General features: G+C 47.2%; 1 gene segment (V, D, J or C); it reads left to right on the top strand.

Moving 5' to 3' along the window:
* The first annotated feature begins 2,789 nt into the window (after positions 1 to 2,789).
* Positions 2,790 to 3,290, top strand: LOC126082149 (T cell receptor beta variable 10-2-like). The segment is given in 2 exon segments: positions 2,790 to 2,840; positions 2,950 to 3,290. Coding segments are annotated over 2 exon segments (390 nt in total).
* The last annotated feature ends 13,943 nt before the right edge of the window (positions 3,291 to 17,233 follow it).

Here is a 17,233-nt window from a genome sequence, read left to right as displayed (position 1 = left end):
CAAGCCTAGGTCTCTAGGCTCCAAAACCAATGTTTCCTAACTCCCACAGTGTCCCTGGTCTTGGTTAGTAAGATGCGATGGAGCACACCTCTCTGTGCAGGGACCAGCTGAGCAGGTGAGGGAGGCCACGAGCCATGGTGTGTGGTTCCTGCTGCTTATTTCCCCGACTTCCAGGACCTAAAGCTTCAGCCAGAGAACACGTGTTGGTCCCGAGCTGTGGCTCCGTTGGAAGACGCTCTCCTCTGCTCCGTCATAGTGCCACATGGAGCAGAGCCATGACATTCTCCTAATCCAGAGCTAAGTAACTAGGGGGTTTCCCAGGACCACGGAGGATTCAGCCAAGGTAACAGCAGCCCACCAGGAATTGAGCGCAGGGTGGGAGTTAACACAGGGAATTGGTGCTCTCAAAGCGTCAGAAGGGCTGGGGAGGAAGTGCCTGGGGAGGCTGCAGCCAGCTCTCAGGCACCCACTAGCCATCAGAAATCTGAAGTTACTACAGCTGCCCGGGTCACGAGCCTGAGAAAACAGCAGAGGGTCAGAGTGGACCTGAGCCACCATGTGGGTGATTCACTGGGAAATGTCCAGAGGCCCCTGCAAAGCACCTACCTGCTGCTATGGATGAAATGTTTTTCTTCTGTCTGCCAAATTTTCCCCACTTTAGCTTATTGAAAGAAGCTAAACTGTTTCCAGAAATGTGCTGTCAGGGGACTCTGGTAAATGGAGATTCAAGGCTTCTGGCTCTTGTGAGTGTTGGAGGGCATTTAAGGGTGCCTGGGACCCTGGCGGTGCAGTGGCTAAGAGCTCAACTGCTAACCAAAAGGTCAGCTCTTCGAATTCATCAGCAGGACCTGGAAACTCCATGGGGCAGTTGTTGTAATCTATCCTATAGGGTTGCTATGAGTCGGAATCAACTCGATGGCAACGGATCTGGGGTTTTTTTTTTTTTTTGGTGCCAAGAGGGAGCCTTGGTGGTGCAATGGTTAAGCACTCTCCTGCTAACTGAAAGGTCGGAAGTTCAAACCCACCCAGCAGCTTCTCAGGAGAAAGGTGTGGCAATCAGCTTCTGTAAAGCCTTGGAAACCATACCGGGCAGTTCTACTCTGTCCTATAGGGTCGCTATGAGTCAGAAACAACTGGACAGGAATGGGTATGTTTTGAGTGCCAAGACCATATCTAGCGCCCCTGCTGCATAGACCAGAAAATGAAAGGCATGAGAGTAAACGTAAATTTGCTGTCCTCTTGTTCCTAAAAACCTATTGTAGTTTAGATATAGGATAGTTGTTACTCATGTGTTAATTTCTGGGATATCTACTATGGAAAAAATCTTCGAGGTTTGGGAAACAAGATGTAATTTTAAAAATTCACATTCCTTATCTTTAAGAACAGAGCCGCTAGGTGGAGCAAAGAGTTAAGCACCAGGCTACTAAACAGAAGGTTGGCAGCTGAAACCCACCCAGCAGCACCACAGAAGAAAGACTGGCAATCCGCTTCCATAAAGATTACAATCAAGAAAGCCCTGTGGCGCAGTTCTGCTCTAACGCAGACGGTCGCCATGAGCCAGAATCAACTCAACAGCAGCCGATAGCAGCAACACAAGGTGGTAACACGCTGAGCGAGCAGATGACTTGAGATCCAACCATCTCCCTTTTGCAAATATTACCTTAAAATGCATGGTCACAGAAATAGCTCCCACTGAGCTATGGCCCGTATGTGAAACAGCAACATGGACTGCTGTTGACCACACTTAAGTTCTGAGCTATAGCAAGCTCGTGACTCAATCCATAGTTCTCCATTTGGTGGGGACAGACTTTCTGAATGGAGACAGAGCTTTTCCCTGTGACCTGGGAGGCTCTCTGTGAACCTCATTTGCAACTCAAAAGAGCCACTTTTCCTCCAGGACAACACAGTACCAAGGACTCAGGCAGCTCAGTCCTCTTCACCCTCATCCCAAACAAGGAAGGACCTGGCCCCCAAGAACACATGGGATTCCAGAGTGGAGGGCAGCTAGAGACCCTGCAAAATGAGCCTTCACCTCTGAAAATGTGCTGTCAGGCTGCTTCTTTTAACCACGGGGTCTCTGTGGGCAGACACCGGTGACCCAGAAGAGTCTGGGTGAGGAGGAAAACTGATAAAATATTCCTGGAGGAGAATTTTGATCAAACAAAAGGCATAAAAGGCACCAGGGTAGCCAGGAGGATCTTTCCTATAAACCCCAAAACCCACAGCCGTCAAGTCGATTCCGACTCATAGCGACCCTATAGGAAAGAGTAAACACTTTGTTGTTGGTGTTAGTTACTAATGAATTATCTCAGACATGTGGTGGCCCCATGTGTGCAGAGCAGACTGGTCCACAGGGTTTTCGAGGCTGTGGCCTTTGGAAACCAATTCACCAGGCTTTTCTTCCAAGATGCCTCTGAGTAAGTTCAAACTGCCAAACTTTTGGCTGGTAGTCGAGGGCTTAACATTTGTGACACCCAGGGACTTCAGAAACATTACTAATGAGGGATTGTTTCATAGTGGGAATAAAATATGCATAAAGAAACAAATCTCCTCCCAAAAGTCAGGGACAGGGCATATACGCAGATAAACTGCTTTACAAACAGAGCTACAAATGTTCCCGTTCTGAGCTTTTCAGCTGTACATCTGTGATTGACTTGTTTCTGTCGGGAGGGGCATAGCTACTAAGCTCCTCAGCCCAAGTGCCTGTGGGGATGATGACATCACTGAGTGTCTTCACCGAGGCTCCGCTTCCTACCACTGAGCCGGGAGACACAGATTCTCTCGCAGTGCAATGCACCCCAGGCTCCTCTTCCCTGTGGCCCTCTGTGTCCTGTGGGCAGGTGAGTCCTGGTCCCAGGTTCGTCTCCTTCCTTGGGCCTCCCATGGACTCCATACAAGCCCTTCTCCTGGGACCACAGCATCAGGCTCTGCTGCTCTCTGTCCCCACAGGGCACACAGATGCTGGCGTTACCCAGACCCCGAGGCACAAAATCACAAGGACAGGGGGGAAGGTGACCCTGCAATGCTTCCAAGACTTGAACCACAACAACATGTTCTGGTACCGACAAGACCCGGGACTGGGGCTGCGGCTGATCTACTCCTCTGTCGGTGCTGGTGTCACTGACAAAGGTGATATCCCTGACGGATACAATGTCTCCAGACCAAAAACGGAGCACTTTCTTCTCACACTGGGATCGGCTGCCCCCTCACAGACAGCTGTGCACTTCTGCGCCAGCAGTCTCTCCACAGTGCTGCAAGGCCACCCCAGCCTCTCACAAAAAGGCAGTTAGAGGGTCTGAGGTGCCTTGTGCTCACAAGCCCTGGCCCCAGGAAGGCCACCTCCAGAAGCTCTTGACAGCACAGTGGTCTCCAGAGACTCAACAAAGGCATTTTCAACTGTCTGTATTTGTGCGTTAAATGAGTTCCTAGTGCATTAAAATATTCCTTAGTAAGAGCTTCTGATGATGACTAAGGTGCACCTGACCCAAGCCATGGTCTTTTACACTGCCTCATGCATGCAAACGTGGATAAAGAAAAAGGAAGACAGAAGAAGAATTGATGATTCGAATTGTGGTGTTGGTGAAAAATACTGAATATACTCTGGGCTGCCAGAAGATGGAACAAATCTGTCTTAGAGGAAATACAATCACAATGCACCTTAGAAATGAGGATGATGAGACTTTAACTCACTTACTTTGGACATGTCATCAGGAAAGACCAATTGCTGGAAAAGGACATCATGTTTGGCAAAGTAGTGCCAGCAAAAATGAGAGAAACTGTTAATGTGATGGACTGACATGATAGCCACAAAAAGGGACTCAAACATATCAACGATCATGAAGATGGTGCAGGACTGGGCAACATTTCATTCCGTTATACCTAAGGTCTCCATGAGTCAGAGCCAACTCCGTTGCAACTAACAGTAAGAACAAAGAACTAATTGATTCCCCTGATCCAGTCACCACCTCTGATAATACACTTTGTCTCCACATCATCTACTCTTAACTCCTGCCTGGATTCTCCAAGGCAACACTAGACATCACTTGGAAGCATTGGTTACAATTACTGGGAAGCAGTTTACTGGGAATCCCTTGAAGGCATTGTCACTGTCCCTCAGCCCTGCCTGGCCTCACTTCCCTCCTTATCCAACCTAGACTGCAAGCTGTCATTTATGTGAGCTCACCCATTATGTGAACTCAACTCCTATGCCCATGAAGACACACCCTTCTCAATCCTTGATGAGCACAACCATTCATCATCTACTTGGCAGAATTTTTATTGAGTTTCTTTGGAAATAAGTTATGTTATTATTTATAATTAGTTCCCTGGTGACATTTTCCAAGGTTACACTTTATTTCTTTGAGCACAGTTGTTTTTGAGTCTGCCTGATAATTCTAACACCTAGAATCATTGTGGGGTTGTTTGTGTTGATTTTCTTTTCCTGCTGCTTCTCAGACATGGTATTTAAATTTTCCTTTATGAGCCTGATTGTCTGTGACTTGGTGCAAGACACTCTATCTGCAGAAGTGATTTTTGGACTAGGATGGAGGCATCTTTCTTCAGAGAGGATTTTCTATTGGTTCTGCCAAGTGTCTGGAGAGGGTGGGTGGTATAAACAATCTGGGGCTACCTCAGTCTGAATTCAAGGTTTGAGACGTCATGGATCACCTAGAGAACAGGTCCACCTCTGGCTCATGAGGATTCCCAGGTTCAATTCCTGGCCAATGTACCTCCTATGCAGCTACCACCAGTCAGTCAGTGGAGGTTTTCGTATTGCCATGATGCTGAACGGGTTTCAGCAGAGCTTCCAGACTAAGGCGAACTGGGAAGAAAGGCCGGGAAATCTACTTCTGAAAATCAGCCAATAAAAACCCTGTGGGTCGCAATGGTTTGATCAACAACCCATCATGGGGATGGAGCAGGAGTGGGTAGCACTTCATTCTATCTTGCATGGGGTCATCATGGGTTACATCCTGTCTAAATGGCAGCTAACAACTATGTAGCCCTTAGGAGACCCAGCATATGTTGAGGGCCCTTTGTTAGCACCCACATTTGGTGCATTCTGACTCTTACATCCCTGCCTCTGAGTCAGCTTCCTGAGTGCCAAGTAGGCTTGCCAAATGCTCCAGGGCAAAGAGGCTGCTGTGCTCACCTCCCTAGGCTCTTTCCTTCCCCAGATTCCAGCCTAGGAATTCCTCGGTACATTGTCAGGCTTTGCTTAGCTGAAGCTTTGTTGCTATTATTTTACCCAGCTCTTTACTTACCAACAGAAGGGTTGATTTGAGTGACCTTGTTTGTAATGATTGGCTTTGAGGTCAAAAGAATTTGGTTTGGAATTTTAATTCCTTTGGATTTTAATTTAAGAGTCAATGATATTTGATCTAAATGGCATAGAGATACCGTACTTGAACTTTAATTTCACTGAAAGAATTTTTTAAAAACTTAAAAGAGCTTTATAATCTAATTGGGACATCTATCTATTCGCTTTTGGCGTGTTTTTACTGGTGCAGTGTCATGCTGTCATGTACTTTTCTTACATAACCACTGATCATCCGTCAGACCATGTGAGAAGGTAGGCAGTGGAATAGAGAAAGAATGTTTAGGCTTGGTTAGAGAGAGTAGAAGGGGGTCAGGGTTAACTTAACCACCGCACATCTGTGGCACATCTGTGCTATGTTTTATGAGTGCACCCGAGGAGCCCACCCATCCCCTGTTACCCTGAGTCAATTCTGACTCATGCTGACCCCATAGGACAGAGTAGTGTAACCGTTTGTTTCCAAGGCTGTAATCTTTACAGAAACAGACAGCTAATTTCTTGTTCCTGCGTTGCTGCTGGTGGGTTTGAACCTCCAACTTTTTGGTTAGCAGCTGAGCACTTAACCTCTGTGCCACCAGGGCTCCTTACTCTAGATGCAGTGGGTAGAATTGGGGGCAGTAACTGACATGTGACTCCTCATTCCCACTTCATGGCAGTTCCCTGGGACAATGCTTAATTCTACACTCCCCATTTGGGAGAGGACTCCCCTACAGTAATGCTCCAGTCCCAACTGTTCTATTCCTTGATGCACCTTCTCTGTAAGAGGGAAACAGATTACCTGGTTGATGAGTTTACTCTCTTCATCTTCTCTCCTTCTTCCTGGGTACCTAGAGAGGAGGTAGGTTCTCTGGCTTCCTCCACTCCACGGTGAGATTGGCAGGAGCGTCTTATCCACACAGGGGTGGCTGCAATTTGGAGAGGAGAGGGGCTGGGCTGCACTCTGATTGAGCATAGAGTTAGCTAGCCCTTTTGGCTTCCTATATGAGCCCTGTCTATCAACATCACAGCTGACACTATCACCTCCACCTGTCTGACTGCACTGTAACTCTCAAGGGGCTCCATCTTAGTCCACAATACTAACCACTCAAGCCCATTGCTGTCGAGTCAATTCTGACTCATAGCAATCCTGTAGGACAGAGCAGAACTGCCCTATAGGTCTTCCAAGGAGCGGGTGGTGGATTTGAACTGCTGATCTTTTGGGTAGCCACAGTAGGTGCTCTTTGTTGACCCTCAAAAACCAACATCTTGATGCCCTTATCGCTCTCCTCACCAAAAGTCCAGAATACCAAACATAACTAAACCCACTGCCGTCGAGTTGATGCCAACTCATAGTGACCCTATAGCAGTTCAAACCACTGACTTTTCAGTTAGCAGCTGAGTGCTTAATCACTGCACCACCAGGGGTTCTCATAAAGACCATCAAAACCCATTGTGGTTGAGTCCGACTGACACTGATCCTATAGGGTTTCCAAGGCTATAAATCTTTACAGAAACAGACTGCTAAGTCTTTCTCACATGGAGCGGCTGGTGGGCTCGAATCAACAACCTTTTGTTTAGCGGTCAAGTGCTTTAAACACTGCACCACCACAGCTCGTTAAAAGGCTACCACACCCCTCATATCCTAGACAGAGAATTCATTTGTGGTATTTCTGCCACTGGCCATGAGGAGACACTGTGGCCCTGTTGCTATCCAGGGCTCATGGGGAGGGCTCAGAGAGCTCCCTGAAGTAAGGGGTTAGGGGAAACCCTGGGTCTCATCCTGCCTTTATTGAGGCCTTGGCTTGCAGATATCTCCAATGATGACTGAGAAGGAAGGTTTGGAGACCAGCCCTTTCTCCTCTATCACTGTAGAGGTGGGCTGGGGTGTCCATGAACGGGGCACTGCTCTGAGCTTACTTACAGTGAGATGCGAAAGCTGGGGAGCTGGGCTGGGGGAGGCAGAGAAACAATGGTGCCAGGGGAACTTAGAAAGTCTGACCCTACCCACTCTGCTTTGAGTGTAGGAGCAGAGCAGGGGGATGTGGGGTTTCCAGCCTGGGCCATATCAGACAGACCCTGGGCACAGGGAGATGAAAATCATAGAAACTTCCAGCACAGCCTCAAGGTGGACCAGAGCAATGGAATCTTCTCCCTCATCATCACATGGTTTCCTCAGGAAGATGCTCACTCTAATTCTGCTTTGCCACAGACTCTGGACTCCTGTGTGACCTGGAAGTAGGTGCAGCCTGGGCACAGACAAGAAATGCATACCTGGGCCTCCCTGGCACACATTTCAAGCTCTTCCCATGTGACGGAGCATCAGTCTCCCCTGCATTATTGTATCTGACTTCTGCCTCTTTCACCAATGGTCCTGTGAATAGCATTCCCTTCTACATCGGTTTCCTGTTGCCTTTGTAACAAATTACCAAAGACATGACAGCTTAAAATAACCCAGATTGATTTTCCTACAGTTCTAGAGGTCAGAGGTCCAAAATGGGTCTGACTGGGCTATAATCAAGTAATCAATGTGTTGGCAGGGCTGTGATATTTCTGGAGGCTCTAGGAGAGAATCCATTTCCTTGCCTTTTCCAGCTTCTAGAGGCTGCCTGCATTCATTCTTTGGTGGCCCCTGCTCCATCTTCAACACCAGCAATGGCCCACTGAGTCTTTCTCCCACTGCCTCACTCTAGCTCTGGTTTCTTTCACATTTAAGGTCCCTTGTGATCACATCCCTACAAATAGCGACCCTATAGGTGACGTAGAACTTCCCCATAGGTTTTCCAAGGAGCAGCTGGTGGATTCAACCAGCTGACCTTCTGACCTTTTTGGTCTGCAGCTATCACTCTTAACCACTGCACCACCAGGGCTATAGGGTCACTATGAGTCCAAATCTACCTCACGGCAATGAGTTTGGTTTTGGTTTTGCTGATCCCACTGGGCCCACCAGGAAAATTCAGGAATAGATTCAAAGAAGTCATGACTTGGACCAGAAAGCAAATATACACTTAAAGGGGAAAAGTCACTCAACTTCAGTGAATATTGCTAACACTAGTCATGTTCAAGAAGTAACAGGACAAATTAAAAAAAAAAAAAAACATTTTAAACATTAAAAAATTCAGCTAAATCTTTCTTAAGGAATTAGGTAATGACAGAGCACAGTGATTATACTTGTATAATTGTAAAACTAAAAAGCTGTAATTGAAATTCTCTGTAAAGCATGGAACCATCAAGATTTGGGAAAACCAAGTGTGTTGATGAAAAATTGGTGACTTATATTGCTCTCTCCTATAGGGTTGCTATGAGTCGGAATCGACTCGATGGCACTGGGTTTGGTTTGGTTTTTTTATACCCTTACAAGGAATTTTTCTAATGGAAATAGTATATATTCAAATTTGGGGCACCTCCAGGCATTGGCAATTTATAATTGGCGAGTTGCTATGATACCATTTAATCTTGCTATTTGTCTTAGTTTCTTAATGCTAACCTAAACCTAACCTAACCCATTGCCGCTGAATCAATTCTGACTTGTAGCAACCCTATAGACAGAGTAGAACACCTCCACAGAGTTTCCAAGGAGCCCCTGGTGGATTTGAACTGCCAGCCTGTTGGTTAGCAGCCATATCTCTTAACCACTACACTGCCAGGGTTTCCAAAACCTAACCAAATGCCATCGAGTCTCTTTCAAATCATAGCAACCCTACAGGACAGAGTAGAACTGCCCCATGTTTTCCAAGGAGCACCTGGTGAATCTGAAAAGCAGACCTTTTTGGTTAGCAGCTATAGCTCTTAACCACTATGCCACTGCTGTCACAGAATTACCACAATTAGGTGGCTTTAATGAACAGAAATTTATTTTGTCATAGTTAAGGAGTCTCTAGAGGTCCAAACTGAAGTCACTAGCTCTCAGGGAAGGCTATGTCTGTCAGCTCTGGGGGAAAATCCTTGCCTAAACTTCTCTAGCTGGCCAACCTAGGAGTTCCAGGGCTTGCGGACCATTCTTTCCCAGTCATCTTCAGAGAGTATTATTCTTCCGCCTGTGTCTGTCTTCTTCTCTGTCTAATCTGCTCTTTTTTTAATCTCAAAAGCAGTTGGTTTAAAATATACCCTACACTGATCTGGCTTCATTAGGATAACAAAGAAAGCCCTATTCCCATATGAGATTACGTCTACAGGTATAGGGGTTTGGATTTACAACACATATTTGGGGGGACACAATTCAACCCCTAACACTGTTGAACCTCTGCGGTGTCACAATGGGCAAGACAGCAGCACAGACTGGGGGGACAGGAAAATAGAAAGCTAGTTCTCAGGTGTCAGCTAGTGTGGCCTCAGGGGTAATTTAATTGATCTACTCTTGTCAACCATTTCATGGTCTCTGGGACCTGACCTGATTGCCCAGTGGTGGTCCCAGGAGCAGATCCAAAGGAGCAGCAGTTGGTATTGAGGAAGACGCCTCAGAAATGCCCCAAAAGGCTGCTCATCTCTTGCTGTTCCCAGGCATAATGGTTGGGTCTGAGGTGTTAAGAAAACCCCAATCCTGAGAATCTTAGAGGAAAACATTTGTTCTCAACTCCCTCTTGGGGAGGAGGGTGGTTTTCCAGAACAATGTCTGGCCCACCCCCTTCCCCTCACTCTCCCACAAGTAGAAGAGGGGGATCATTTGATTAGTGACTTTGAAAGGACCTGGCATGCTCAGTTCCAGCCTCCTGCTTCCATTTTTGTACTTGTCTCCCTGTGGGACTGATGTTTTCTCTTCTCCTGCCTCTGATTATAGGGAAGTTAGTGAGAGGACCCTTTACTCAGTGGTGATGCCTGGATGCTTGGGAGGGCTGGTCAGGGGTGGATAGATCCAAGTCAGGAGTGTGCCTGTCTGATGCCCTGTTTAGCTCCAGCTTGAGCCCCAGCTTTACCGGCACTAAAGCTGACATTCTGACTTCAGTACCCCTCTCTCAGGTGTTCAGTCTTAGAAAGAGGGTCATTATTTTTGAATGTCTAAAACACCAACTGGAACTCTCCCTTGCGCCTAAAACAATGTAACACAGCATGGTTCAAGTTCACTTTGGGGCTTGACCAAAGTTGGCTCATTTCTGGTAGCTCTGCCCCACTGGCCACTAGGAGGCGCTGCGGGCTGGGCAATGGCTCCATGGGGGCTCTGAGAGAACTGCCTGGTATTGGGGCCTCAGGAAAAGCTCAGGCTTGGTCTCTGAATCCTGAGGTCCGTTTGCAGACACCAGCCCAGTGTTGGAGAGGGGAGGGGAGGCCTTAAGGCTTCTCCCATTGTTGTGCAAAAGGCTTCAGACCAATGGTGAGCACGGAATTACAGGGAAGTTTTGGATTGGTGTCATGCAAAGGATTTGCAGATATGCACAACACTAGCATCTCCACCATTAGGAAAGTCTCACTGTTAGAACTCCGAAGCTACAGGTCCTAGGCTCCCCTGTCTTCTCACATGCTCCCAGATGTGGCGAGTTGGAGCAATGTCACTCTGTGCCAACAGCAAAGGCAGGAACTGTATGTCTGTCTTCTCTGCTAAAAGATGTCTTGTTATTTATGCACAGCCCGTTTTCCAGATTTGTTGCCTCGCCACCAGAAGTAGTTGATCTGTGAGTACTGGCTGCCTGACTAGTGAGAGAACACCAGGTGTTACTCCCTGAAGAGCCTTGTTAGAAGTTAGAGGAAGATGAACCTTAGCTTGTAAGCACGTTCATATGGATCCCTGGGGAGTGTTCCAGTCCTCTCCAACACCACAGAGCTCACACCAGAGCCTGAAAGATTCCTGCCATGTTGAGTCTCACCATGGAGAAGCCAGGTGGGACCCCCTACAGGGTGGAAATAATAAACTTACAGGAGGTGCTGCTCTGTGGGCTGAAGACACCAGGCTCAGCCTTCACCAGAGATAAGTTCTTCACAGTTTTCTCTCTTCTCAGGGCACCAATAGGCCCCTTAGTCACGAACACTGTGGCCAAGTTGAAATGCTCCAAGAGGGATTCGGGGACAAAGCCCCAACTAAGAGACGGGTTATTTTGATTTTGTGTGTCCAACAGATAGGAAAAACAGTGAGAAGAATAATGAAGGTCTTGAGATTAAAACCTTAATTTACTTATATCTAGATTTTGAGGCCCTGAAGGCCCAGCCCAGTGGGAATTTCCAGTAGGCTTCTGCTCTGTGACGCCTCAGAAAATGCAGATGCTCCATGTCATGTGTGGTCCCTGAAGCACTGGGGCTCTGACAGGCAACACCTGATGGATGAGACTGCGTGGCATCTTTAAGTGAGCCGCCTGCACCTGGGTGTAGCTGTAATTCATTTCTGTCACTCCTGCAGGCACCCCCACAAAGGGTGATGTTCTTCTTGGGGATGAGGTCCCATCGTGGCATCAGAGACTGCAACATCACTGCCCTCTGCCCTCCACCACGTGGAGACAGGAAGGCCTAGGCTCCTCACCAACCTCCTTCATGCCCACAATTAGGGAAAGCCTCCTCCTGCCTGTCCCTGCCATGGCCACCAGGCTCCTCTGCAGGGTTGACAGTGTCTCCTGAGGGCAGGTGTGATCCCAGAAATAAGGAATCTGCATTTCTGATATTTCCGGTAGTGATGACAATTATTTGCCTTACTATGTTCTCTAATTCTGTCTTCTACTGCAGAGCACAAGCTGGAGTGACTCAGACATAAAAAAAAAAAAAAAAAAAAAAAAAAAATTTTTTTTTATGTTCTCTAATTCTGTCTTCTACTGCAGAGCACAAGCTGGAGTGACTCAGACATTCAGGCACATGGTAGCAGAGATGGGACATGGGATCACCCTAAGATGTGAGCCCATTTCTGGACACCATGCCCTTTTCTGGTACAGACAGACCTTGGCGTGGGGGCTGGAGCTTCTGATATATTTCCACAACCAGGCTGTTATGGAGCAGGCAGAGATGCTCAAGGACTGGTTCTCTGGTGAGATGCCTGATGGATCATCCTCTACCCTGAGGATCCAACACGTGGAGCTGGTAGACTTGGCCTTGTACCTCTGTGGCAATAGCTCAGCCACAGCTCTGCAGAGTCATTCCCTCCTTGGGCGCAAACTCTTATACTTCCTTTCTCCCCCTCATAGCATACACAGGTGACACCTGCTATGGAGAAAGGAAAAGGTAGACTAAGGTAAAGCAGCCCTGGAGTGCCTGAGTAGGAAGCTTTGGAACTGTAGCTAAGTTGTTCAGAGTTGGCCCGATGAGAAGATGATCTTTGAACAAAGACTTGTAGGAGATGAAGGAGAGATACATGCAACCACCTTGGGGAAGAACAGTGCAGGCCAAGGGCCTAAGGAATATTCAAGGGACAACAAGGAGTCTAGGATGACAAGAAACCAAGGAAGAGAGCAGTGGGGGATTATGTCAGCAAAGTGATGGGCCAGGGATGGACCATGTAAGACATCCAAGGCCTTAAGAGCTTTGCTTTCTTATTCTAAATAAAATTGGGAGTGAGTAGAGGGCCTGGAGCCAATGAGCAGCACGCTCTGACATGATCTAGAAGCTCACTTTGCCAGCTAGTTAGGAAGTGAGGTGAAAGCAGAGAGACGAGGTAGGTATCTACTGTAGTAATCCAGGCCAAAGGTGGTGGTGGTCTGGTCCAGAGTATTAGCAATGGAGGTGATGAAAGTGAACGGATTCTGAGTACATGTTGATGATATAGCCTGTTGCATTTCCCAGTGGATTGTTGATAGCGAGAAACAGACGATCAGGAGTCGAGGACATTCTACGGGTTTTAACCCAATCAATCAACAAGCTGCACCTGGAGCACAGTGGAGGATAATTTTTCACTTTCTGAGCAGGCTGAGTATTAGAGTAATGGGGACAAAAACTTGATTGGAGTGAGTTTAAGAGCAACTAGGAACATAGACTTTTGACACAACAAATGTTGATAATTAGAAATGATGAGAATAGCAAGCATAGCCACTCTGAAGTTGAAATTTCCATCTTTTGGGATGTGACACGTGAGAGAAGACCGGGCTAGGTGGGGCTGAGTAGGATCCATGCATCAGACCTAAGACTATGTGAGTGCTGACTTCTCTCTCAACACAAATGCAGTTAATACCTATTTAAACACACAAGCAGGAAAATTTTTATTGATTTTGGTTCTTCTCCGTCACTCATCGAGCTCAACTGCCCCGGAGAACCCTTGCTCTCTTCTGCTCCTACTTCCCTAGAGGAAGCCACCGAGGCTGTGGATGTTGGCAAGCACAGTGATGTCACTATAGGGCCACACCTCACAAGGCCAAGGGGACACAGATGTCCTTCCTCTTTCTGCTCAGAATTAGCTGCTCCCTCATCTAGAGATGTTCCAGCTGTTACCTTGGCCATGCCCTTGGCTCCAGGCTCCTCCTTCTTTGTCTCTTGGGAGCCAGTGAGTCCTCCGGAATTTGAGCCCCTCCACCCTGCCCTTTCCCAGTCATCACTCCTGCACACTTTGTCTTAGACTCTGTGTTTTTGTCTCCTCCACAGGGCATGTGGTGGCTGGGTCACCCAGGTTCCCAGGCATACGGTCACTCTGAAATGTGATTCAAATCATAGACATGATGCTCATGTCTGGTACCAGCATGCTGAGGGGCAAGGAATAGACTTTCTGGTTTACTTTCTGAGGGCAGATGCACAGGACAACTTGGGTGCCAAGCACCCGTTCTCAGTGGAGAGGAACACAGCCCACTCTACAGATCCAGCCTAGGAGCTGGGAACTGGAGTGTATTTCTGTGCCACCAGATATCCTTCCTGGGCTAAACTATCCCCTTCTCCCCTTTCCTTTCAGCTCAGAGCAGCCGGAACTGGAGATTTTCCCTGTGTCTCCTCCTCAAGGGAGTGGAGAGCAGAACCAGGATTGACTCTTGAAGTATGAGAGTATCGCAAGAAAATTTGGATGGGATGTTTGTGACTTGGGAGCTTTCCAAAGTACCTTAGAAGAGCTCAAACTGTGTACTTCTATTTTCTAAGTGTGTGTTATTCGGAGCCCGGGCAGTGCAATGGTTAAGAGCTATGGCTGCTAACCAAAAAGTCAGCAGTTCCAATCCACCAGCTTCTCCATGGAAACCATATGGGGCAGTTCTACTATGTCTCGTGACCCTGCTGGTATCTGAATACTGGTGGCATACCTTCCAGCATCACAGCAACACACAAGCCCCCACAGTATGACAAACTGACAGACACATGGAGAGGACAGGTTTCAGCTGAGCTTCCAGACTAAGACAGACCCAGCAGTGTATTTCTGAAAAGCATTAGCCACTGAAAATCTTATGAATAGCAGCAGAACATTGTCTGATACACTGCTGGAAGATGAGCCTCCCAGATTGGAAGGTGCTCAAAGATGACTGGGCAAGAGCTGCCTCCTCAAAGTAGGGCCAACCTTAATGACATGGATGGAGTAAACCTTTCGGGACCTTCATTTGCTGATGTGGCACGACTCAAAATGAGAAGAAAGAGCTGCAAACATCCATTAGCAATCGGAACCTGGAATGTACGAAGCATGAATCTAGGAAAATTGGAAATCATCAGAAATGAAATGGAACACATAAACATTGATATCCTAGGCATTAGTGAGCTGAAATGGGCTGGTATTGGCCATTTTGAATCGGACAATCATATAGTCTACTATGCTGGGAATGACAACTCGAAGAGGAATGGTGTTGCATTCATCATCAAAAAGAACCTTTCAAGATCTATCCTGAAGTACAACACTGTCAGTGATAGGATAATATCCATAGGAAGACTAGTTAATACGACTATTATTCAAATTTACGCACCAACCACTAGGGCCAAAGATGAAGAAATAGAATATTTTTATCAGCTGCTGCAGTCTAAAATTGATTGAACATGCAATCAAGATGCATTGATAATTACTGGTGATTGGAATCTGAAAGTTGGAAACAAAGAAGAAGGATCAGTAGTTGGAAAATATGGCCGTGGTGATAGAAACAATGCTGGAGGTCGAATGATAGCATTTTGCAAGACTAATGACTTCTTCATTGCAAATACCTTCTTTCACCAACATAAACGGCGACTATACACATGGACCTCGCCAGAGGGAACACACAGGAATCAAATTCACTACGTCTGTGGAAAGAGATGATAGCACGGTGAGGAACTGGAAGATTTTCTAAGCCCCACTGTAGCTCATTCTAGTGCACAGGTTTCCTTTGACCAGTATAGGAAGGGAGCTTCTAGAGACTTCCCCACTGGCCACAAGGAGGCATCAAGGTGCCACTGATAGCTGAGAGTGGTTGAGAATTTCTAGACACTCTCTAAAAAGTGGACAAAAACAGAGAAATCTCTGGGCTAGAATGCTGTATTAGGGTTGAGATACTTTGCAGATGGAGTTCCTGGGTGGTGCAAAAGGTTGAAGCACTCGGCTGCTAACTGAAAGGTTGGAGGTTCGAGTCCACCCAGAGTAATCTTGGAAGAAAGGCCTGGTGATCTGCTTCCAAACATTCAGTCACTCAAAACACTATGGAGGACAGTGTACTCTACACATATGGGGTCGCCACAAGTCAACATCACAGCACTTGTTTAGTTTGTACGTATCAGCCATCCATCTGTGATGTGGATGTAAGATGCAAAAGCACTCTCTCAGCAGGTTTGCAAAACTGTGCATGTGTAGAGGGACCTCTGAGCCACCCTACACCAAAAAAAAAAAGAACTGCTGCCATCGAATTGACTCCAACTCATACTGACCTCATTTAATAGGGTAAAACTGTCCCATAGCATTTCCTATATTGTAAATCTTTATGGAAGCAAACTACCACATCTTTTTCCTACAGAATGGCTGGTGGGCTCAAACCACTGACCTTTCTTTTTTGGCAGCCAAATGCTTAACCACTGCACCACTAGGAATCCTTAAGCCATGAGCCAACCTATAGGATGTGAGAAAACAGGGGTTGGGTGGAGAGGTCTGGAAGGACATGGTGCAGAGACAAATAAGGGAAACCCTGTGTTAAAGAAGCAGTAAATGGTGTAGGGGATGAACTATTGCTCTGTGCCTGACCAGCCATGCCCAGACTTCCTGCCAAAAAAGAAAAAGCTGGCTATAATATCACAGAGACAGGTGAGCTTCAGCCTGTGACGTCAACAGCAGCTCTGTCACCACAGGCAAATCTATCTACCAGGGACCAGGGACCAGGGACTCTGAACTCTCTCTCCCGACCCAGAGATCAGAGCCTGGAACAGACAGACACCCCACTCCTGCTCTGGACCTGCCATGGGCCCCAGGTTTCTCCCCTGTACGGTCCTTTGTCTTTTGAAACCAAGTGAGTCCTGTGAGAAAGGATGTCTTTGACTAAGGCTCTCTTGTGCTCAGTTCTAAAGTCCCTGGGTGGTGCAAATAGGTAACACACTTAGCTGTTAACTGAAAGGTCAGAAGCGTAAGTCCACCCAGAGGTGCCTTGTAAGAAAGGCTTGGGCATCTGCTTCGGAACAATCAGTCACTGTAAACCCTATAGCACCCAGTTCTACCCTGACACACTTGGGTCATCATGAGTCGGAGCCGACTCGACAGAACTGGGCTGTTCCTCCGTTCTGTGACTTTCTTTTGTGGCAAAACATCAGCCTCTTTCTGACCCTGAGTTTCCCTTGTCTCTCTGCAGGTCCCATGGGTGCTATGGTTATTCAAAGTCCAAAATACCAGGTCTCCAGGGTGGGAAAATCAGTAAGCCTGAGCTGTTCTCAGACTCTGAATCATGATGCCATGTAGTGGTACCAGCAGAAGCATAGCCAAGCTCCAAAGCTGCTGTTCTACTACTTCAATACAGAATTTAGCAATGAAACAGACACCTCTGATAACTTCCAACCCAGTCGGCCCAACAGTTCCTTCTGTGGGCTTGGCATCCGCTCACCAGGTGTGGGGGACTCAGCCGTGTGCCTGTGTGCCAGCAGTAGAGACACAGAGATGAGCCCTTGTCTCCCCTCTGCTCATAA

The sequence above is a fragment of the Elephas maximus genome, chromosome 8 (genome assembly GCF_024166365.1).
Source record: "Elephas maximus indicus isolate mEleMax1 chromosome 8, mEleMax1 primary haplotype, whole genome shotgun sequence".
Classification (NCBI taxonomy): domain Eukaryota; kingdom Metazoa; phylum Chordata; class Mammalia; order Proboscidea; family Elephantidae; genus Elephas; species Elephas maximus.
The sequence above is the reverse complement of the archived record's forward strand: the minus strand, read 5'-3'. Positions and strand labels throughout refer to the sequence as shown.